This window comes from Carcharhinus amblyrhynchos, chromosome 5, assembly GCF_965287045.1.
Source record: "Carcharhinus amblyrhynchos chromosome 5, sCarAmb.v2.hapA, whole genome shotgun sequence".
Taxonomy (NCBI): domain Eukaryota; kingdom Metazoa; phylum Chordata; class Chondrichthyes; order Carcharhiniformes; family Carcharhinidae; genus Carcharhinus; species Carcharhinus amblyrhynchos.
In genome coordinates this window covers 89,796,886-89,819,575 of record NC_137328.1, presented here as the reverse complement: position 1 = coordinate 89,819,575, position 22,690 = coordinate 89,796,886, and the positions used below count along the sequence as shown (strand labels likewise).

Genomic DNA, 22,690 nt, shown 5'->3' with positions numbered 1-22,690 from the left:
AGAAAATGCAAGTTGTGATTTTGACTTTTAGCTTAGTTTCCACTATTGGTTGTTCACCAATTTTAATAGATTAATCCCAAAAGTGCACAATTGCAGTGGTACAGTTGCTATTCCATAGTTCTTTTGTGAATAAAAGCCATTCTCCATACACTACAATATGCCTATTGTGACCTTCATTTGTACTGAACTATTACAGTAAATACTAACGGTAAGTATTACAGCAAATCCTTTTACTTTCTTATGCTTCTGGAATTTTGATCTGGTCTGTTCAGCTGCATTTTTGGGCCTTTGCTCAGAAATTTTAATTATATCCTTACAGATGTCTAGTTATGGCAAAAGAATCTTCTGTAGAGCTTTTTGTTGATTACAAGTGCCACCAGTTGGCACAGTGAACCATTCTTAGATTACCAAGGAAGAGGAGAATTCCTCATCATAGTAACAGCTGCCTCATTAGCAGTCACAGTTGCACAATGCTGTGACTTATACTAGCAAATTGAAGAGATGTTTTGCCAGATGGTTTGAACTGGACTTTTTTTATTTACTCTTAGGGTGTGAATGCCACTAACAAGGTCAATATTTATTGTCCATCCCTAATTACCCTTGAGCAAGACCATCCAGTCCATTTGTCATAGGTAGGAACATAAGGAATTTGACCCAGTGACAGTGAAGGAATGGGAATATAGTTTCAACTCAGGATGGTTTGTAACCTGGGGGAGAACTTGCAGGTGGTGGTGTCCCCATGCATCTGCAGCCCTTGACCTTCCAAATAGTAGAAGTCATAGATTGGTAGGTGCAGTCAAAGCAACCTTGGCGAGTTGCAGCATTGCATTTTATAGATAGCGTGCCAGTGGTGGAGGGAGTTTAAGGTGCTTGATGGGGTGCCCATCAAGCAGTTGGGCTGCTTTATTTAATTCTTCCGCTGAGTGTGGATATCACTGGCTGGATCAACATTTATTGCCTTGGCATATCTTTGCCCCTCCCTGATGTGTCGCAGTGTTTGCAACTTGACCTCCAGTTCTCTTGCATTGGATCTGAAGCTCCTCAAGCTGCAAACATGTATGCCTTTGGTCACACAGGCATCCAAGAGCTCTCATATTCTGCAATTGCAGTACATCACCTGCCTTGTCATCCTTATTATGTGTTAATTTATTCTTAATTACAATTCATAAACACAGATTTTTCTGGTAACCTTTACTACTGCTAGTAAACATTGCTACAACTAATAAAACTTCCCTATTGATAATAAATTACATGAGTCTCACAGATAACTGAGCAAAATATTCATCAATCATTTGCTTTTCTGTTTTTGAAGCATAGAAAATAGAAGCAGGGATAGGCCATTTGGCCCTTTCAGCCTGCCCTGCCATTCATTTTGATAATGGCTGATCATCAAATTCAGAATCTTGATCCTGTCTTCCTTCATATTCCTTTAGCCCCAGAAGCTATTATCTAATTTCTTTTTGAAATCTCTCAATGTTTTGACCTGAGCTACTTTCTGTGGAAATGAATTCCACGACACTCTAGGTGAAAAAATTTCACCAGATTCACTGCTCTCTGGTTGAAGTAAATTACAAATTTAGTTCCTCAGCCATTTCTTTATTTCCCATTATGGATTCTCCCTTTTCTGGCTGAAAGGAGCCTACATTTGTTTTGTTAATCTTCTTCTCTTTACATAGCTAAAGAAACTTTTACAGTCAATTTTTATGTTCCTGCTAGCTTATTTTCATATTCTACTTTCCCCTTCTTGATCAGTCCCTTGGTCCTCCTTTGCTGAATTTTAAACTGTTCCCAATTTCCAGGTCTATTGCTCTTTCTTGCCAATTTGTTTGCTGCTACTTTGAATCTGTGCTGTCAGACTTTGATTTCTGTAGGAACATGGCTGATTCGTTCTGGAGCCACAGAAAGACTAATGCCTGGTCCTTTTCTGGCCTGCTGTTCTAGGTACTTCTGACTGCCTCCAGATTTTTCTTTCACCCACTATTCTAGGTGGTGTTTACTGCCTCTGCATCTAGGTCCTCTTTTTGCCAGTTCTACTAGGTGCTGCAGACTGCCTCTGCATTACCTTTTTGCCTCCCCCTGAGCGCCTTGGCCAGTTCTGGTTCCCGAGATCCAGGAAGACATTCAATTAGAGAAGAATGTAAGGAAGATGCTACAATGGAGGGACTTTGGGTTTTTCTGGAGGAATTAAATGAGCTAAAGGCCTCAGTCATCTGTCATTGTCTTATGCCACCAAGGTGCCAATTTTCAGCAGTATGTCACTTTTAGATTCTTAATACAAGGCAAATTAGTAAAACTGTAGACAGCCAGCCTTGTATTAATACTGTTGGGAGTTGCGGTGCTTTAATAACTGGGTACAGCTTATAATTAGAACTTTAACTGGAAAATTATATGTCAAATGATATTAAAAATCAATTTCAGCAAATAAAAATTATTTCTTTAAAAAGCTTTTGCACAGTGTAATAACAAATGTACAAATTTAGTGTAGGCTTCCACACTCAAACTCCCCTTTCCGTGCTTCCAGGACTAGAATTGGCAAAAAATGTCATCTACATTCTTAAAATTTATTTGTGACTTTTTCTTCAGATGAATCCACCACACTCTTCCGTGCTACAACTTTAGCAAGCACACTCATGGAACAATATATGAAATCAACAGCAACACCATTTATCCATCATGCTCTGAAAGAAACTATCCTAAAGATAATGGAGAGTAAGCAGTCATGTGAGGTAAGGTATGGGAATGATGTGAAGATTACAGTAACGAGGACTAAACCATTTATGGGTGCATTGACACCTTTTGTTATCCATAAGGAGCATTTTTCATTTTTCTTCAGTTGTAGTGTATACCAGAAGTCCAGGACTCCTAAGAGGAGGAAATCCTCAGTCCTGTCCATTTAATATATTGAGTATAAGTGCAGCATGATATAAAAATCACCTGTATGAAATGGCTAGAGAATGCCTTGCTACTCCTGGACATTTTATAACTCTAAATGTCAATTTTAAATTGTCATTATGCGCACCACATAAACAATTTGAATTTATTTACGTTCAGTAAAGAGCTGGGAGTATTGTTCACGTTCAACATGGCAGTGAAATAGTTAAGTCCTTGACTGAAAGCTTGGGGAGAATTTTACGGAGTCATGAGGGGGAAACATGGCAATGCGTGCAAAATCTCAATTTCCCAACCGCTGGTTTAGATCTTGCAATAAAATTTGTGAAGTGTCGAACCTCATACAGATCTCTGGCGAGTTCATACTTGTAATATATTTGATGCCACGAATACTCATTAGCATAAACCTCTTTTAATTGCATCCGACCTTCAAGATAAAGTTAGTGATGCACAAGATGCTTGTGGCACCCATTCACATTTGTTGAAAGGTGATGTGCAGCAGTTGTATGTGGTTTAATTCTGGCACAAGGGAAAGGAACAGGAGAATGGCAGCTTCAATACAGGGGTATAACACCAGCAAGCGTGAGTCAGTGGTGAAGAAACTGTGAAGTGGTTGAGGTAATGGAGGAGTGGAACGTGAATCCAGGGGAGGAAAGTGTGGTGTCAAAGGCATACAGGACTGAACTGGGAAACGCCTGGTCTCCTTGTATGCGGTGGGTCTGGGGAAAGAATGGTTAATGGGAACAGGCCGTCAAGGTAAGAAAATGAGGGGCCTAAGGGCAGCATCAATCCTGTCTAAATGTGCGTCTGTCTCAGGTTTGGCTGGTAGAATTCTTAAAGGGCTTTGAATTCACCTACAACATTTCATTTATCCCTGCTGAGAGCGATCAAAATTACCTTTACAATGCATAGAAGACAGGGTCAGCTGTGCCTGCAAGTTCCACAGAATGGCGAGCACAACACTAGACATTAATATAAATGTTTAATAAAGTGTATACAAAATACAACATTTTTTTCCACAATAAAGAAAATGCCTCTGTAATGGTCACTGCATGCCAACCAATGCACGTCAGACATTTAGCTCGCTGACTCAGCTAATCTGAACGAATAACAAATGATGCACACATGACTAGAGTTAAACTAATGTAATGTGAAATATTTACATGTAAAATTTAATTTTGAAGAACAACCAAGTACCTTTGTGCATGGGTGCCAGTGGAAATTCGGTCAGCCTGGAAAGGTTTTGACCAGAATGTAGAACCTCCTTGATAGGTTCTTTTACAACCCACCTGTAGCTGCAGCATTGTTAACCAACAGTGGGATTTATCACAGAAAAGCTTCCATGCCTGTTGCCAGCACTTAAAATTTTAATTATTTCCATGAGAAACAGCACAGAGCAGAAGTGCACACATTTCCTATTCTGCCATCAGGAACTGCAAAATCCATCCCAAGTTTGTTGCACATCCCAAATGTAAACTGGAGGAGTACAAAGATAGATTGTGGGCTTTATTTTTGACTTTTACTGTCTATTTCTGGTTTTGTTCTTAATAGCTAGAAATCAAAAATCAAGGGAGGTATCAACTCCCAAGATTGTGGCAGTGCATCAGAAGTATTTTGTTTAAAACTGTGTTTTCAAAAATGCTGGACTGGAGAGGGAGTCCTCACTTACAACATGAAAATCAAGGAACGGATCAAACTTGTTTAATTTTATATTTAATCCAAAATATGCTAGTGAATCATAGATTTCCTGTGGACATAGAGTGAGATTTATGAAGGATCAGTTTTCGATGAATCTGATCATTCTTGTTGACATTCTTGTGATGCCTAGAAAATGCTTGCAATACTTTTTTGTCTAATTTCTTTTCATATGTACAGCATTACTTCATTGTTTAGAGACTGTCTTATTTCTCAAAAGCTTGACTATTTCAGTAATGTCTCACTAATTGAAAAATGTAATTGAATAAGCCTTTGATTTACAGCTAAATCCTTCCAAGCTTGAAAAAAATGAAGATGTGAACACTAATCTGACACACCTATTAGGTCTCCTCTCAGAATTGGTTGAGAAGATTTTCATGGCTGCAGAAGAACTGCCTCAGTAAGTAACAAATTATGTAGCTATAATTATGTGGACCAAAAGATCTAAACGTTTCAAACGTGTTTGTATACTTTAAAATGAACGTGATGTGTGATTTCTCCCACTATTCAGAAAGGAGGGGAGAAACAAAAACCGAAAATGCTGGAAAATCTCAGCTGGTCTGACAGCATCTCTGAAGGGAGAATAGAGACAATGTTTTGAGTTGAAACCTTGGCTCTATTCTCTCTCCACAGTTGCTGTCAGACCAGCTGAGATTTTGCAGCATTTTCGGTTTTTGTTTCCGATTCCAGCATCCGCAGTATTTTGCCTTTATTTAAGGGAGGGGAGAAATAAGGCAAGAAAAGCAAAACATGGAATTTTATGTGGAATGAGAGAGAGAAGAAAATTTCAAGGTTGCTGAATTGTAGATTTTTTACACAGAGCCTGGAACTCACTGCTGGGGCAGGTAGCGGAACAGGTACAACAGTGAATTTTAACAGACACCTTGACAAAAATGTGAGTTTGATGGGAATAGAGGGATATGGTCCCCAAAAAGGTCGGAGGTTTCAGTTAATTCGGGTAGCATGGTCGGTGCAGGCTTGGAGGACCTATGCTGTAATTTTCTTTGTTCTTTGTATCATTCGTTACCAGTTATCATTAAGAACAGTCTTGTACAAACAAATCCATGTTCCTGTGCTCCTTCTATCATTGCCAACCTCAATTTCCCCCTTGAATAAGCTATTTGCTGCTCCTCTGAGCCCTCTTAGTATTCTCAAAGAGCCTTTTGATCCACCTTTTCCTCATTACAACTGGCCAACCTTCTATTGGCAGCTTTTTCACAGTGTCTTCAGGATACTAACTTCAGTCTCCTTTTTCTTCTGCTCACCCCAACTCTCACTAGTCTCTTGAACCATGTAAGTGAACCAGCACTCACCACCCTTCTCGGTATTTCTCTCCAGTATGAAGCATCTGCAATTCAACACCCTTTGTTGATGGTTGCATTGATATTTTGACTTTGACTGAAACTGAGCTCAAAATTGAAAATATTGGTCCAAGTCAAAAGTTGGCTATACTTTGTGCCAATTGCCCTGCACAAACAGCTACAGTGGTGGTGTGCCAAGTCATATCAAACTTTTTTCCTGCTTGCTTGGTGTCTTCGCCTCCTCAAAACACTTTTCCTTCATTCATCCTTTATCTAATCTTTAAAATTCTTGTTTTCTGTCAATTCCAACCTAAATTTCTGCCAGTGATACCCTTGCTCCTTTCCTTCATTACTCTCCCTAATCATCTTGCCAAAAAGCCTGCTTACAACTTTCTGTGATTTACCGTCCTAACCTCAGTCTATCTTTACTCTCAAACCCGTCAACGTGTTATCATTCCCCGAATCCATCCCCATCTTTTACATAACTCTGATTCTTCTATTAACTCTCTACTTCATCATAACACCAAAAGCCTTTAAACAAAGTTGTAAATATACATTTGCTAGGACTGGGGTGCATTATCCATATACATCTCCTCCCACCCCCACTACCCCAACAGGTTCTCCACCTCTGTGCAGATGTCATTGATTGACCATACCATCATTCAATTCCAGAAATGTAGTTAGCGAAGGACAGATTGTTTACACTTTATATTTATTTACTGAATTGCACATTTCAAACATATACCTCCTTACCCAACACCCTCAGTTTAATCTCCTATTCGTGCCTAAACTGAAATTTCAACTCCATATTCTTTCTGTTACAAAGACAGCCTATTTTAATCTTTCATAACGTTGCTCATTTATGCTCCTACAAGAGCCTTCCTGCTGCTTAAGCCATCATCTGTACCTTTATCATCTCCAGTACTCACTTGATCAGCCTTCCATCCTGTAAAATTTTGGTCTTGATGTCACAGATTGCACAGATCTGGTGGTTGAGCTCATAAGTAATTTTAATGCAGATTATTAAGAGAATCATAGAAACCTTACAGTGCAGAAAGAGGTCATTTGGCCCATCGAGTCTGCACCGACCACAATTCCACCCATGCCCGACCCCCTTATCCCTACATATTCACCCATTAATCCCTCTAACCTACACATCTCAGGAGACCAAGGGGCAATTTTAGCATGGCCAATCAACCTGATCCGCATATCTTTGGACTGTGGGGGGAAACCGGAGCACCCGGAGGAAACCCATGCAGACACGAGGACAGTGTGCAAACTCCACACGAGGCAGAATCGAACCCAGGTCCCTGGAGCTGTGAAGCAGCAGTATTAACCACTGTGCTACCATGCCGCCCCAAGGCAAGAGTTTAAATGGACAATAAAAACTGAGACCTGTGACAGGTGAGAACAGTTTACTGAACCCAGAGGATGCATGGACAGATGTGAATGCTGATCCCTCTAACTGTTAAGAACATAAGAACATAAGAAATAGGAGCAGGAGTAGGCCATCTGGCCCTTCGAGCCTGCCCCGCCATTCAATAAGATCATGGCTGATCTGTCGTGGCTCAGTTCCACTTTCCCGCCCTCTCCCCAGTGGCAACTGTTCTATCCTCAGTCTCTTGAGCTAACTGAAATGTTAGGTAGCTTTCACTTTTACTCCATTCAAAGAAGGCTGAACACTTCCCTCCCGTTTATAATACCTAATACTATGGGTTGGTGGTTATCCCACGTCAATCACTTATTCAATCTCATTTATTCAATCAATGGTAGGTACACAAGGTGAAATCCGATTCGTAACTCTGCTTTGAGGTCATCTGGCAGCTTATCTTTGTTCTTGGTACTATTTATTATCTTCTTCCTGATACTAATCTAGAAAAGTGGGTTAAGACTCCCCTTACAAAATCAGGAATGTCTACATGGAGGCCTGTACCAGGAAGAGTCATGAGACCTCAGTGTGAACCTCTGGAGAGCATCATTCTCTTTGGCTATTATCTCTGCCCTGCTTGCTAAAAACTTGCTTTTGAAAAGAAAATGAGCAAGAGAAAAACAACCTTCTGCTAGGAGTTCACCATTCTGTGCTTGCTAATTGTATAAGATTTTTAAAACTGCAGTTTCTTAGTTCTCCACCTTGTGAAGGGAAATATTTTATTGACGTCTCATAAGAAATAGGAGCAGGAGTAGGCCATCTAGCCCTTCGAGCCTGCCCCGCCATTCAATAAGATCATGGCTGATCTGTCGTGGCTCAGTTCCACATTCCCGCCCTCTCCCCATAACCCTTAATCTCCTCTCTTATCAAAAACCCATCAACCCGCGTCTTAAAAATATTTAGCGAGGTAGCCTCCACCACTTCAACGGGCAGAGAATTCCAGAGATTCACCACCCTTTGAGTGAAGAAGTTCCTCCTCAACTCCGTTCTAAACTGCCCCCCCTTTATCTTGAGGCTGTGCCCCCTAGTCCTATTATCCTTTCTGAGCGGGAAGAGTCTCTCCACCTCTATCCTATCCATCCCATTCATCATCTTATACGTAACATTAGCCGCTTTCCAATCTTCCGGCACTTCCCCGGAATCCAGCGACGTCTGGAAAATAACCACCAAGGCATCCACTATCACCTCCGCCATTTCTTTCAGAACCCTCGGATGCATTCCATCCGGTCCTGGCGACTTGTCCACAATCAGTCCCTCCAGTCTGTCGAGCACCTCCTCTCTAGTAACAGTAATGTCATTAAGGCCCTCCAGTCCTACCACCTTTCCATCTCTAACACCTGGCAAATTATTCACGTCCTCCTCCGTGAAGACAAAAACAAAAAAGTTATTCAGGACCTCAGCCATATCCCCATCCCCTACCACTAAGTCCCCCTTCTCATCCTCTAAGGGACCAACGTTCACCCTAGCCAGCCTCTTCCTTTTTATATATTTATAAAAACTCTTGCTATCCTTTTTTATATTAAGCGCTAGCCCAGCTTCATAGTTTCTCCTACCCTTCTTTATCATCTTCTTTGTCAATCTTTGCTGACATTTAAACCTCTCCCAATCCTCTTCTCGCCCACTACTCTTTGCTACTCTAAACGCCTCCGCTTTTAATTTAACACTTTCCTTCACCTCCTTCGTTATCCACGGCTTATTACCTCTCCTCCTACGGTCCTTTTTGACCATTGGAATAAATTTCTGCTCAGCACCAAGGAAGATCTCCTTAAAGATCCTCCACTGCTCCTCAGCAGACCTACCTTCCAACGCGCTCCCCCAGTCCACATTCGCCAATTCTTCTCTCATCCTACCGTACTCCCCTCTGTTCAAACAAAGGACACGCGTTCGGGAACCCTCTTTCTCCTCCTCCATCTGCACCAGAAACTCCACCATACAATGATCACTCTCCCCAAGAGGATCCTTCACCGCAAGGTCCCTAATTCTGCCCACCTCATTACATAGCACCAGATCCAAGATAGCTCGCTCCCTCGTCGGCTCCAACACACACTGTTCAAGGAAACTATCCCGGCAGCATTCCAAGAACTCCTCCTCGAGCCCACCGCGTCCAACATGGGTCGACCAATCTATATGTAGATTGAAATCCCCCATAACTACGGCTGTCCCATTCCTGCACGCCGCACTTATTTGCGCGTTAACAGCCCGCCCCACCTCCAGATCATTATTTGGGGGTCTATAGACGACACCCACCAGCGTCTTCCTCCCTTTGCTGTTCCTAATCTCTACCCACAACAATTCCGCTTGCTGCTCCTTGGCTCCAATATCATCCCTTGCTACCACCCTGATGCTATCCTTAATCAGCAGAGCTACACCCCCCCCCCCCACCTTTTCCCTCCTGCCTATCCTTCCTAAACACTTGATATCCCTGGACATTCAGCTCCCAGTCCCTGTCACCTTGCAGCCACGTCTCTGTAATGGCCACCAGATCATATCCATTTGTGCTGATCTGCGCCACCAGCTCATCCACTTTATTCCGAATGCTTCGTGCATTCAGGTAAAGTGCCTTCATCCCAGCCTTCACCTGGACCCTATTTGCCGTAACGCCACCGACCATACTCACGGCCCCTACTCCCTCTATTATTGGGACATCCTCGGCCTCTTCCCTTACCTGTACCCTCTCCTCAACTTTAGCCCCCGTAACGTCACCTACCCTCGCACCCTCCACCCCCCCCCCCCCCCCCCCCCCCCAATTAGTTTAAAGCCCTGTCTACAGTCCTCTTTATTCTATTCACCAGCACTCTGGTCCCAGCACGGTTCAGACCAACCCCATCCCGCCCGAACAGGTCCCACCTACCCCAATACTGATGCCAATGCCACATAAATTCAAACCCATTCCTCCCACACCAATCCCTGAGCCACCCATTCACTTCCTTAATCCTATCTACCCTACGCCCGTCTGCACTCGGTTCAGGCTGTAGCCCAGAGATAACTACCTTGTCGGTTCTAATCTTTAATTCCATTCCCAGCTTCTCATACTCCCTCCCCAGATCCTCAGTTCGCATTTTGCCTACATCGTTGGCACCCACATGTACCACAACGACCAGATTCTCACCCTCCCACTCCAGGTTCCTCTGCAGCCCAGATGCGACATCCTGGACCCGAGCACCAGGCAGACAACACACCCTTCTGTGCACTTTGTCATTGTGACAAAGGACAGTGTCAATACCCTTCACCCCACTATCCCCAATCACTACTACGTTCCTTTTCACCTTCTCCTTGCCTGTGTCCTGCTGCATCACTACTGTGTGCAGTTTGCTCACCAACCTCACCTCCCTCGTCCTCGTCCACACTAGCAAGAACCTCAAACCTGTTATGCAGATTGAGAGGCTGGGGCCTCCTCTCGCCGCCCGCCTTCCTCCTCTCGCCGCCCGCCTTCCTCCTCTCGCCGCCCGCCTTCCTCCTCTCGCCGCCCGCCTTCCTCCTCTCGCCGCCCGCCTTCCTCCTCTCGCCGCCCGCCTTCCTCCTCTCGCCGCCCGCCTTCCTCCTCTCGCCGCCCGCCTTCCTCCTCTCGCCGCCCGCCTTCCTCCTCTCGCCGCCCGCCTTCCTCCTCTCGCCGCCCGCCTTCCTCCTCTCGCCGCCCGCCTTCCTCCTCTCGCCGCCCGCCTTCCTCCTCTCGCCGCCCGCCTTCCTCCTCTCGCCGCCCGCCTTCCTCCTCTCGCCGCCCGCCTTCCTCCTCTCGCCGCCCGCCTTCCTCCTCTCGCCGCCCGCCTTCCTCCTCTCGCCGCCCGCCTTCCTCCTCTCGCCGCCCGCCTTCCTCCTCTCGCCGCCCGCCTTCCTCCTCTCGCCGCCCGCCTTCCTCCTCTCGCCGCCCGCCTTCCTCCTCTCGCCGCCCGCCTTCCTCCTCTCGCCGCCCGCCTTCCTCCTCTCGCCGCCCGCCTTCCTCCTCTCGCCGCCCGCCTTCCTCCTCTCGCCGCCCGCCTTCCTCCTCTCGCCGCCCGCCTTCCTCCTCTCGCCGCCCGCCTTCCTCCTCTCGCCGCCCGCCTTCCTCCTCTCGCCGCCCGCCTTCCTCCTCTCGCCGCCCGCCTTCCTCCTCTCGCCGCCCGCCTTCCTCCTCTCGCCGCCCGCCTTCCTCCTCTCGCCGCCCGCCTTCCTCCTCTCGCCGCCCGCCTTCCTCCTCTCGCCGCCCGCCTTCCTCCTCTCGCCGCCCGCCTTCCTCCTCTCGCCGCCCGCCTTCCTCCTCTCGCCGCCCGCCTTCCTCCTCTCGCCGCCCGCCTTCCTCCTCTCGCCGCCCGCCTTCCTCCTCTCGCCGCCCGCCTTCCTCCTCTCGCCGCCCGCCTTCCTCCTCTCGCCGCCCGCCTTCCTCCTCTCGCCGCCCGCCTTCCTCCTCTCGCCGCCCGCCTTCCTCCTCTCGCCGCCCGCCTTCCTCCTCTCGCCGCCCGCCTTCCTCCTCTCGCCGCCCGCCTTCCTCCTCTCGCCGCCCGCCTTCCTCCTCTCGCCGCCCGCCTTCCTCCTCTCGCCGCCCGCCTTCCTCCTCTCGCCGCCCGCCTTCCTCCTCTCGCCGCCCGCCTTCCTCCTCTCGCCGCCCGCCTTCCTCCTCTCGCCGCCCGCCTTCCTCCTCTCGCCGCCCGCCTTCCTCCTCTCGCCGCCCGCCTTCCTCCTCTCGCCGCCCGCCTTCCTCCTCTCGCCGCCCGCCTTCCTCCTCTCGCCGCCCGCCTTCCTCCTCTCGCCGCCCGCCTTCCTCCTCTCGCCGCCCGCCTTCCTCCTCTCGCCGCCCGCCTTCCTCCTCTCGCCGCCCGCCTTCCTCCTCTCGCCGCCCGCCTTCCTCCTCTCGCCGCCCGCCTTCCTCCTCTCGCCGCCCGCCTTCCTCCTCTCGCCGCCCGCCTTCCTCCTCTCGCCGCCCGCCTTCCTCCTCTCGCCGCCCGCCTTCCTCCTCTCGCCGCCCGCCTTCCTCCTCTCGCCGCCCGCCTTCCTCCTCTCGCCGCCCGCCTTCCTCCTCTCGCCGCCCGCCTTCCTCCTCTCGCCGCCCGCCTTCCTCCTCTCGCCGCCCGCCTTCCTCCTCTCGCCGCCCGCCTTCCTCCTCTCGCCGCCCGCCTTCCTCCTCTCGCCGCCCGCCTTCCTCCTCTCGCCGCCCGCCTTCCTCCTCTCGCCGCCCGCCTTCCTCCTCTCGCCGCCCGCCTTCCTCCTCTCGCCGCCCGCCTTCCTCCTCTCGCCGCCCGCCTTCCTCCTCTCGCCGCCCGCCTTCCTCCTCTCGCCGCCCGCCTTCCTCCTCTCGCCGCCCGCCTTCCTCCTCTCGCCGCCCGCCTTCCTCCTCTCGCCGCCCGCCTTCCTCCTCTCGCCGCCCGCCTTCCTCCTCTCGCCGCCCGCCTTCCTCCTCTCGCCGCCCGCCTTCCTCCTCTCGCCGCCCGCCTTCCTCCTCTCGCCGCCCGCCTTCCTCCTCTCGCCGCCCGCCTTCCTCCTCTCGCCGCCCGCCTTCCTCCTCTCGCCGCCCGCCTTCCTCCTCTCGCCGCCCGCCTTCCTCCTCTCGCCGCCCGCCTTCCTCCTCTCGCCGCCCGCCTTCCTCCTCTCGCCGCCCGCCTTCCTCCTCTCGCCGCCCGCCTTCCTCCTCTCGCCGCCCGCCTTCCTCCTCTCGCCGCCCGCCTTCCTCCTCTCGCCGCCCGCCTTCCTCCTCTCGCCGCCCGCCTTCCTCCTCTCGCCGCCCGCCTTCCTCCTCTCGCCGCCCGCCTTCCTCCTCTCGCCGCCCGCCTTCCTCCTCTCGCCGCCCGCCTTCCTCCTCTCGCCGCCCGCCTTCCTCCTCTCGCCGCCCGCCTTCCTCCTCTCGCCGCCCGCCTTCCTCCTCTCGCCGCCCGCCTTCCTCCTCTCGCCGCCCGCCTTCCTCCTCTCGCCGCCCGCCTTCCTCCTCTCGCCGCCCGCCTTCCTCCTCTCGCCGCCCGCCTTCCTCCTCTCGCCGCCCGCCTTCCTCCTCTCGCCGCCCGCCTTCCTCCTCTCGCCGCCCGCCTTCCTCCTCTCGCCGCCCGCCTTCCTCCTCTCGCCGCCCGCCTTCCTCCTCTCGCCGCCCGCCTTCCTCCTCTCGCCGCCCGCCTTCCTCCTCTCGCCGCCCGCCTTCCTCCTCTCGCCGCCCGCCTTCCTCCTCTCGCCGCCCGCCTTCCTCCTCTCGCCGCCCGCCTTCCTCCTCTCGCCGCCCGCCTTCCTCCTCTCGCCGCCCGCCTTCCTCCTCTCGCCGCCCGCCTTCCTCCTCTCGCCGCCCGCCTTCCTCCTCTCGCCGCCCGCCTTCCTCCTCTCGCCGCCCGCCTTCCTCCTCTCGCCGCCCGCCTTCCTCCTCTCGCCGCCCGCCTTCCTCCTCTCGCCGCCCGCCTTCCTCCTCTCGCCGCCCGCCTTCCTCCTCTCGCCGCCCGCCTTCCTCCTCTCGCCGCCCGCCTTCCTCCTCTCGCCGCCCGCCTTCCTCCTCTCGCCGCCCGCCTTCCTCCTCTCGCCGCCCGCCTTCCTCCTCTCGCCGCCCGCCTTCCTCCTCTCGCCGCCCGCCTTCCTCCTCTCGCCGCCCGCCTTCCTCCTCTCGCCGCCCGCCTTCCTCCTCTCGCCGCCCGCCTTCCTCCTCTCGCCGCCCGCCTTCCTCCTCTCGCCGCCCGCCTTCCTCCTCTCGCCGCCCGCCTTCCTCCTCTCGCCGCCCGCCTTCCTCCTCTCGCCGCCCGCCTTCCTCCTCTCGCCGCCCGCCTTCCTCCTCTCGCCGCCCGCCTTCCTCCTCTCGCCGCCCGCCTTCCTCCTCTCGCCGCCCGCCTTCCTCCTCTCGCCGCCCGCCTTCCTCCTCTCGCCGCCCGCCTTCCTCCTCTCGCCGCCCGCCTTCCTCCTCTCGCCGCCCGCCTTCCTCCTCTCGCCGCCCGCCTTCCTCCTCTCGCCGCCCGCCTTCCTCCTCTCGCCGCCCGCCTTCCTCCTCTCGCCGCCCGCCTTCCTCCTCTCAGCAGCCCCCTCTTGTTCCTGACCCTTAGAGTTAGCCAGTCTAGGGGGGGTGGATGTCACTTGCACCCCATTGACAATTGCACCCTCTCTCCCCTTGATGAGCCTCAGCGTCCGTAGCTCAGAGACCAGCTCATTTACCCTGAGCTGGAGCTCCTCCAGCAACCTGCACTTACTGCAAACATGGTCACTGGGAAGGACCCTGGGGTCCGTCTCACAACTGATATTTGGCTATTTCAAACCTTTAAGCTTATTTCAATAATTTCCTGATTACACACATCTATAACATACTAAGATTATGACAGTATCGAAAACCAATCCCTCGGTGATTATCAAGAACATAGTCAGCAACCACAATTAGGGAATTTGACTGACTTTATGGATTAACTCGTACCAGTCATGCTCTCCCAGTTTTTGAATTTTCTGCTCCATTTCTTTGTCTCATTGGACCATCTTAACCAGATGTTTTTCTGATGTGCTGGTTCTATCCAGGATTGATCTTGGGAGTCCTTGTTCAATATTGTCCTAAGTTTAACGTCCAGGTTCAGTTGGCAGTTAGGAAGGCAAATGAAATGTTCGTATCCATGTCGAAAGGGCTAGAATACAAGAGCAGGGATGTTCTTCTAAGGCTGTATAAGACTCTGGTCAGACCCCATTTGGAGAATTGTGAACAGTTTTGGGTCCATATCTAAGGACAGCTGTGCTAGCCTTGGAAAGGGTCCAGAGGAAATTCACAAGAATGATCCCTGGAATGAAGAGCTTGAGGAACAGTTGAGGACTTGGGTCTGTACTCATTGGAGTTTAGAAGAATGAGGGAGATCTTATTGAAACTGTTCAAGACCGTAAGAAACTACAAAGGGCCGTGAATAAAGCCCAGACCATCACTCAAACCAGCCTCCCGTCCATTGACACTGTACATTTCCTGCTGCCGTGGAAAAGCAGCCGGCATAATCAAAGATCCCACGCACTACGGGCATACTCTCATCTGGCAGCATGATGGCACAGTGGTTAGTGCTGATGCCTCACAGCGCCAAGGACCTGGCTTGGGTTACTGTCTGTGTGGGGTTTGCACGTTCTCCACGTGTCTGCATAGGTTTCCTCCTGGTGCTCTGCTTTCCTCCCACAGTATGAAAGACGTGCTGGTTAGGTGCAAAATTCTTCCTCAGTATACTCAAGCTGGTGCCACAATGTGGCGACTAGGGGATTTTCGTGATAGCTTCACTGCAGTGTTAATGTAAGTCTACTTGTGACACTAATAAATAATAATTTTTATTTAAAAATTTTTAACATTAAATTCTGTCAGGAAGAAATATGAAACTCAGATTATGTACCAGTTGACTTAAAAACAGCCTCTTCCCTGTTGCCATCAGACTTTTGAATGAACCTACCTCGCACAAAGTTGATCTTTCTCAACCCCCCAGCTATGCCTATAACATTCTGCACTCTCTCCTTTTCTTCTCTATGTACGGTATGCTTTGTCCGTATAGTGTGCAAGAAACAATATTTTTCATTGTATACTAAAACATGTGACAATAATAAATCAAATCAAAGATTTCCAGCGTCTGCAGTATTACTTTTCTAACTGAAGGACAGTGTTTTTACGCTACATTAAGAGAAAAGAGGCATACTCACTCTTGTGGCTTTCTTTGACTTAGAACAGCTCCTGCAGTATATCTTTTCTAAAAGAAGCAGGTCTCTACAGTGATGATTGAGTAATAAGGATTGCAGACTGCAACTTGTGTAACTCCCCTGAGTGAGAGAGGTTTTATATCCGTGACTTGATGCAGTTTATTCCGGTCGAAGCACTTGTGTTATGATTGTCAACTTCAGCATCCAAAAGAGATAATGGTCTTCATGTGCAACAATGTGATAAGTCACCAATCTTCAGAGATGTAAAATTGTATACTTAGATTTTTAAAGCAGAGTTTTTTAACTCCTTGCAGTCCTTTCAGTAACTTCTTGATACTTCTTGTTATTCCAATGTATTGTATTTCCACAGGGCTTTAAGATATATTTATGGATGTTTACAAAAGTCTGTCCAGCAGAAATGGCCGAAAAATCCCACAATGAGAACTAGAGTTGTGAGGTAAAATATTTTGTAAATTTTTTTTGTGATTTACCCTTTCAGATGGACTATTTTGAATTGCTACTTTTTTGATTAACGGTAGGTTAGCAGTAATAATTTGCAGTCTGTTTTGAAAAACAAAGTAAATTATAGAATATTGACTGCACTAAACAGCAAAAGAATTGCTGTGGGACTTTAGTAGCTACATATTTATTGCTGTGGATGGTCCTGATCTTTCTGCATATGGCCTAAGGACATTGGTTCTAATTGCATCTAAGTGGTTAACATTGCTGCCTCACAGTGCCAGGGACCTGGGTTCAATTCTGGCCTCAGTTGACTCTCTGCATGGAGCTTGCACATGCTCCCTGTATTTGTGTGGATTTCCTCCAGGTTCTCTGATATCCTCCCCAGTCCAAAGATGTGCGAGTTACATTGGTTGGCCATGCTAAATTGCCCCTTAGTGTCAGGGAAAATAGCAGAATAAATATTGTGGTTATGGGGATAGGGCATGTGCGTGATTATTGTTGGTGCAGACTGGATGGGCTGAATGGCCTATTTCTGCACTGTGATTCTATGATTCTAAGTTAGCTTATTCTTTAAAATAATTTGAGAAAAAGTAGTTGAAGCTCATAATTTATTATTCTAATTCATGGGTATTGTTTTAATCAGCTTCAATATTTTTGCTGTTTTAACCTGCATTTAATTCATTTTCTGGAAGTGGATGGAGTGAAGGTCCTTCTAAAGATGCTAATCTGGTAAAGACACAGTTACGTACAAGCACTGATGAAGGGTCATGTGGACTCGAAATATGACTCTAGTCTCTCTCCATAGATGCTGTCGGACCTGCTGAGATTTTCCAGTACTTTCTGTTTTTGTTCCAGATTCCAGCATCCACAGTATTTTGCCTTTATCTTATGTATGTCTAAGTAAGGACTATATGCATATTGAATACAGCAAAGAATGTAGTGGAAGGTCCCAAACTAGTTTCATGATGGCAAGGCCTTCTTCACTTGCCAGCCATGACTGATCGCAATTCCTGCCAGAGTATGATGTGAAACTGATTTTTGCATCCAGCTAATGGGATGCAAATGAAGATGAAGTCCGAACAGCACTACTACTCCCACACCAAGTCAATTGGTGGATAAGTGCTGCTTTAGTGTACCACTGACAACTCCTGGACCAGTTGGCACAGCCCAAGGGCAAAGTGCCAATGCCTAGAGAGCCCCTCGGTACTGTCCATTGGGCCTGGGGCAGTGCAAAGGGGGCAGGGCATATGCAGGATGGAGCTTGATGGGGGCAGTTTTAAGGGGGGGGGGGGAGCAGTTGGTGGGGGCGGGGAGTCCGGCTGCCATCTGCATAGGGAGTAGTGGGGCAAGGTTGGAGGGCAGCAGTCAGGGGTAGGGGGTCGGTTAGGACTTTGGGGGTGGGGAATCGGTGGGGTGGGAGGGAGGGGTTGCTGGAGATCTGGGCGGGCCGGGAGGAGAGGGTTTGGAAGCTACCCCGAGAATGGTTGGGGGGGACCAGTGATCGAGCCATGGGGAGGATGGAGAGCCAGCGTTGCAGGGGTCGCAGGGCTGGCTAGCAATCGAGTTGGCCAGCAATCAGGAGGCCATCAGTGTGGGGCCACTGCACAAGCACTGATCTCAACACTGACAGATCGGCACGTGTGCATTAGCCATTCATCGTGCTGATTTCAGCCTCTCCAGCAAGGATAGGGCCAGCCGCCTAGTTTTCAATGATATACGTGCTGGTGGCTTGCTGCACAGAGTGCGGCAGATTCTTCTCTGAACTCCCACTGATAAAACCAGCATGAATTACTCCAGTTTTCACACAAATTCGACACTTAGAATTTTTTTCGGGAGAATTTCACCTGTGATGTCTAGTGACCATTTGCCAGGACACTCTTGACTTCTGCCATGTAGTTGACGGAGAGACTTTGGGAGTTGGGAGAGCACCAGTCTCTGATCTGAACCTGCATTTCTGTGGCTGGTTAACTTTATAGTCAGTGGTGACTTTACGATGCCGATGGTAGGAGATTGTGATGGTATTGTGGTTGTTGGAGATGGTTGTTGTTTGGCACTTGTGTGACTAAATGTTACTTGCCACTCCTATCCCAAACCTGAACATTGTCCAAGTCTTCTGCAGATGGGCATGGACAGCTTCATTGTAAATGGAATGAAATACTGTGCAGTCATCAGTGAGCATTCCCATTTCTGATCTTGTGGAGGGAAAGTTATTGATAGAATAACAGAAAGCAGTTGAGCTTCGATACTACTTGAAGGAACTCGTTAGCATTGTCCTGGAGCTGAGATGGTTGGGCTATGACTTCAGCCAGTGGAAAGTTTTCCCCTGATTTGCACAGCTCCTTGATGTCCACACCTCTGGAATTCACATCTTTTTAGTCTGTGTTTGGACCCTGTGATGGATTGATGCACAGGTAATGCAGATTGATGAGCAGGTTATTGCTGAGTAAGTTGCTGTCTGATAGCACTGACCTTTCATTACTCTGCTGATCACTGAGTCATTTGCTGGGACAGTAATTAACGAGATTGGATTTGTCCTGTCTTTGATGACAGGACATTGAAACTTAGACTAGGATTTTCTGCTGCTGTTCAGATTGGGCAGGTTTGGCAACAAGAGCCGAAAATACTGCAAGAAAGCCAAAGGCACATTTCACATCAACATAAAAACAGGAAGCAATCGACCCTTCTCCCCAACAGTAACAAGCTGCATTTCCCACCGTTCAATGTTGGGAACCTCATTGTAATACATTAACATATGCATTAACATATACTATGGTGCCCATACACTAGAATCATATCCCAAAGTTAAAAAATCCATTCACGGTGGTGTGATTTCAGAATGGCACGAAGCACGACTGGTTTCAAAGGTGTGCAACTTGCGAGCAGAACTCTTGAGGGGAGCTCAGAGATGAGTACAGTGCTCACAGAGCAGCTTCATGTCTTCAGGGGACAGAGGGCGTCACAGGCAAGTTGAGGAGACGGAAGAACAAATCGGGGAGATGCAGGTTGATTTGGAAGATGGGGACAGTGAGCCAGGTGAGATGGGGCAAGTAGGGGGTGATGGTGGGGGAGGTGGGGCGTCGTGAGCTGAGGATTTTGGAGGGTTGATTCGAAGGATTCAAGGTTTCACAGGCAAGAATGAAAAGCAGCATTTTGGAGGATGTCTCCCGCTGCTGGGCCATGAGTTGCTGAAAGAGAAAGGAAGCTTAGGACACTGAGGTGCCCTGAGTGCAGGTATGGCATGTTGCAATGAACCTCCACTGTGCCCAGCAGGCACTACAGGGAGGCGTCAGTGAATTTCAGGGCTGTATGCTTCAGTCTTAGCAGCCATTACTACTTTAAATTCATTTATGAGATATAGGTGGATATTGTCCATTCCTAATTGCCCTTCAGAAGATGGTGGTGAGCTGCCATCTTGAATTGCTGCAGTCCATATGGTATAGGTACACCCACGGTGCTTGTAGAGAGGATTTTGACCCAAGGGTAGTGAAGGAACAGTGATATATTTCCAAGTCAAGATGGTGAGTGATTTGGAGGAAAACCTCCAGGTGGTAGTGTTCCCACGTATCATATGTCCTTGTCCACCTAGATGGTAACAGTTGTGGGTTTGGAAGGTGCTGCCTGAGGAGTCTTGGTGAGTTTCCTGTAGATGGTACACATTGCTGCCACTGTTGGATGGATTAAATGTTTGCAGAAGGAGTACCAATCAAGCGGACTGCTTTGTTCTGTATAGTGTTGGGCTGCTTCATTGTTGTTGGAGCAACACTCACTAAAGCATATTGTGCAGACATGATGTGCCAAATGGCCTCCTTCTGCGCCGTAATAGTTCTGTGATTCTGTGAAGTGAAGAGTATTCCATTACTCTCCTGGCATGCCTTGTAGATGGCGGACTGGCTTTGGGGAGTTGCCGCAGGATTCCTAACCTCTGACCTGCTGTTGTATCCAAAGTAATTATATGGTAGGCCAGTTCAGTTTCTGGTCAATGGTAAACCGCACCCCCCCCCCCCCCAAAAAGAACATTGACAATGGGGGATTTACCAATGATAATGCCATTGAATGTCAAGGGGCAGTAATTCGATCCTTCCTTGTTGGTGATGCTTGTTGCTTGGCACTTGGGTGACATGAATGTTACTTGCCATTTGTCAGGCATAGGGACATGATGGTTAGCACTGCTGCCTCACAGTGCCAGGGACCCGGGTTTGGTTCCGGCCTCAGATGACTGTGAGGAGTTTGCATATTCTCCCATGTCAGCTTTAGTTTCCTCCCACAGTCCAAAGGCGTGCAGGGTATGTTGATTGGCCATGCTAAATTGACCCTTAGTATTGGGGGATGAGCAGGATAAATATGTGCGGTGGCCACTCCTACTGATACTGTCACGTACAGATGCATCTGCAGCAGGCAAATTGGTATGGATGAGTTCAAGTATGTTTTTCCTCCTTCTTGATTCCCTCACTATCTATACAATCCCCACAGTGCACAAGGAGGCCATTCGGCCTGTCGAGTCTGCACCAACCATGGTCCCACTTAGACCCTATTCCCATAACCCCACCTGTTTATCTGGCTAATCCCCCTGATACTAGGTCAATGTAGCCTGGCCAATCAACCTAACCCATATATCTGCCACAGAGCCAATCTGGCAGCTGTGTCTTTTAGAACCTAGCCAGCTTGGTTAGTGGTGGTACTACTAAGCTGGTCTTGACAGGCAATGGACATTGAATCTGTCCATTCAGAATACATTCTGTGTCCTTGCTACCTTCAGTGCTTCCTCCAAGTGAGGAGTACTGATTCATCAGCTGAGGGGGACAGTATGTGGCAATCAATCGGAGGTTTTATTATTTATCCATATCCGACCTGGTGCCATGAGACTTCACGTAGTCTAGAGTTCACGTTGAGCACTCCCAAGGCAACACATTCCTAACTGTATACCACTGTGCTTCCACCCTTACTGGGCCTGAGATAACCAGGGACGACCATGGTGGTGTCAGGGATATTATCTCTAAGGTATGATTCCATGTGTATGATGATGTCAGGCTGCTTGCTTGTTTGAGAGATAGCTCTCCTAATTTTGGCATAAGTTCCCAAATGTTAGTAAGGAAGACTTTGGAGGGTCGACAGTTCTGAGTTTACCATTGTCGTTTCTATGTCTAGTTGGTGCCACGTATTCTGTCCAGCTTAATTCCTTTTTGTTTTCTTTGTGATGGTTGGATACAACTGAGTGACTTACTAGGTCATTTCAGGGGGCTTTTAAGCAATGCACAGGAGTGGCCTTTAAATGCAGCACCCCAAACATTAAAGTGCTAAGGTGATGGCAGGCCAGGCAAATCGGAGGCATCCTGCTAGCTAGCGATACGGCATGGAACTTGTATCTGCAATATTTTTCCTTCTAAGTGCTGCACTGTATGGTGGGAAAATCACCATTGCTGTCTCTAGGTTCAATGCCGCTTTTCCTGTCCAAAATTGAAAAAGACTCATTTATTTTTACTGTTTCCTGTTGGCTAACCAGTTCTCAATCCATGCCAATTTATAACCCCCAATCCCACGTGCCACACTTACCACTTATGTGGAACCTACCCAGGTAATTTTCCACTTTTTGCCAATGTTATATCTGAACTGGAACAACTTGGCTAGGGTTGTGGCTAGTTCTAGAGCATGTCTTCAGTGTCACAGCTTGAATTGTGTCAGGCCTATAGCCTTCTACTGTGGCCAAACACACTCAGTAGTTTTTGAATGAATTGAATTGGCTGAAGCCAAGTTAGATTATCGCATTAACAAATTCAAAGATACCTAAAGAGAAAATAGTTGCATGGTCACCCAGAACAGTCAGTGGAGTAGGACTGACTGAGTTGATTTTGCAAAAAGCCAGCATGGACATGAGCCAAAACCTTACTTCTGTTTTGTGAGCATTCTATGATCTCTGGTAGTAAATATTGAAGTTCCCAACCCAGAGTATATGCTTGTTATTCTCCATGCTTCTTCCATGCCTTCAATATGAAGGAGCTGAGGTAGTATCAGCAGGAAGTTTCCTTGCCAATCTTTGATCTGCTGCCATGAGACTTTATGGTACCTGGACTGGGTGTTGAAGACTTTTTTTAAATGTAGCTGCTATGCACAGGCCTTTGCTTCGTGTGATGTCCCTTTGACATTTTTTGTGTAGCTTCGCACACAAGTTACTTCTCACAGAACAAAGCCATCACTATACCCAAAGGATAGTGGAGGCTGGATAAATATTTATTAGGTCAAGAAATAGAGAGAGGGTTTTGGGGAAGTGGCACAGAAAGGGTGTTGGAGCCAGCATAGATCAGCCATGATCATATTGAACGGCAAGGCTGGCTTTAAGGCCTGG

General features: G+C 48.8%; 1 protein-coding gene across 3 annotated transcripts in view; it reads left to right on the top strand.

Moving 5' to 3' along the window:
• rasa1b (RAS p21 protein activator (GTPase activating protein) 1b) overlaps window positions 1-22,690 on the top strand; it is a 200,196-nt gene that overhangs the window by 166,097 nt on the left and 11,409 nt on the right. For all 3 annotated transcript variants that reach the window (XM_080189167.1, XM_080189166.1, XM_080189168.1), the window contains exons 18-20: window positions 2,584-2,726; window positions 4,869-4,984; window positions 16,259-16,345. In XM_080189167.1, coding sequence (XP_080045293.1) covers window positions 2,584-2,726; window positions 4,869-4,984; window positions 16,259-16,345 — 346 coding nt within the window. The remainder of the gene's footprint in view (window positions 1-2,583; window positions 2,727-4,868; window positions 4,985-16,258; window positions 16,346-22,690) is intronic.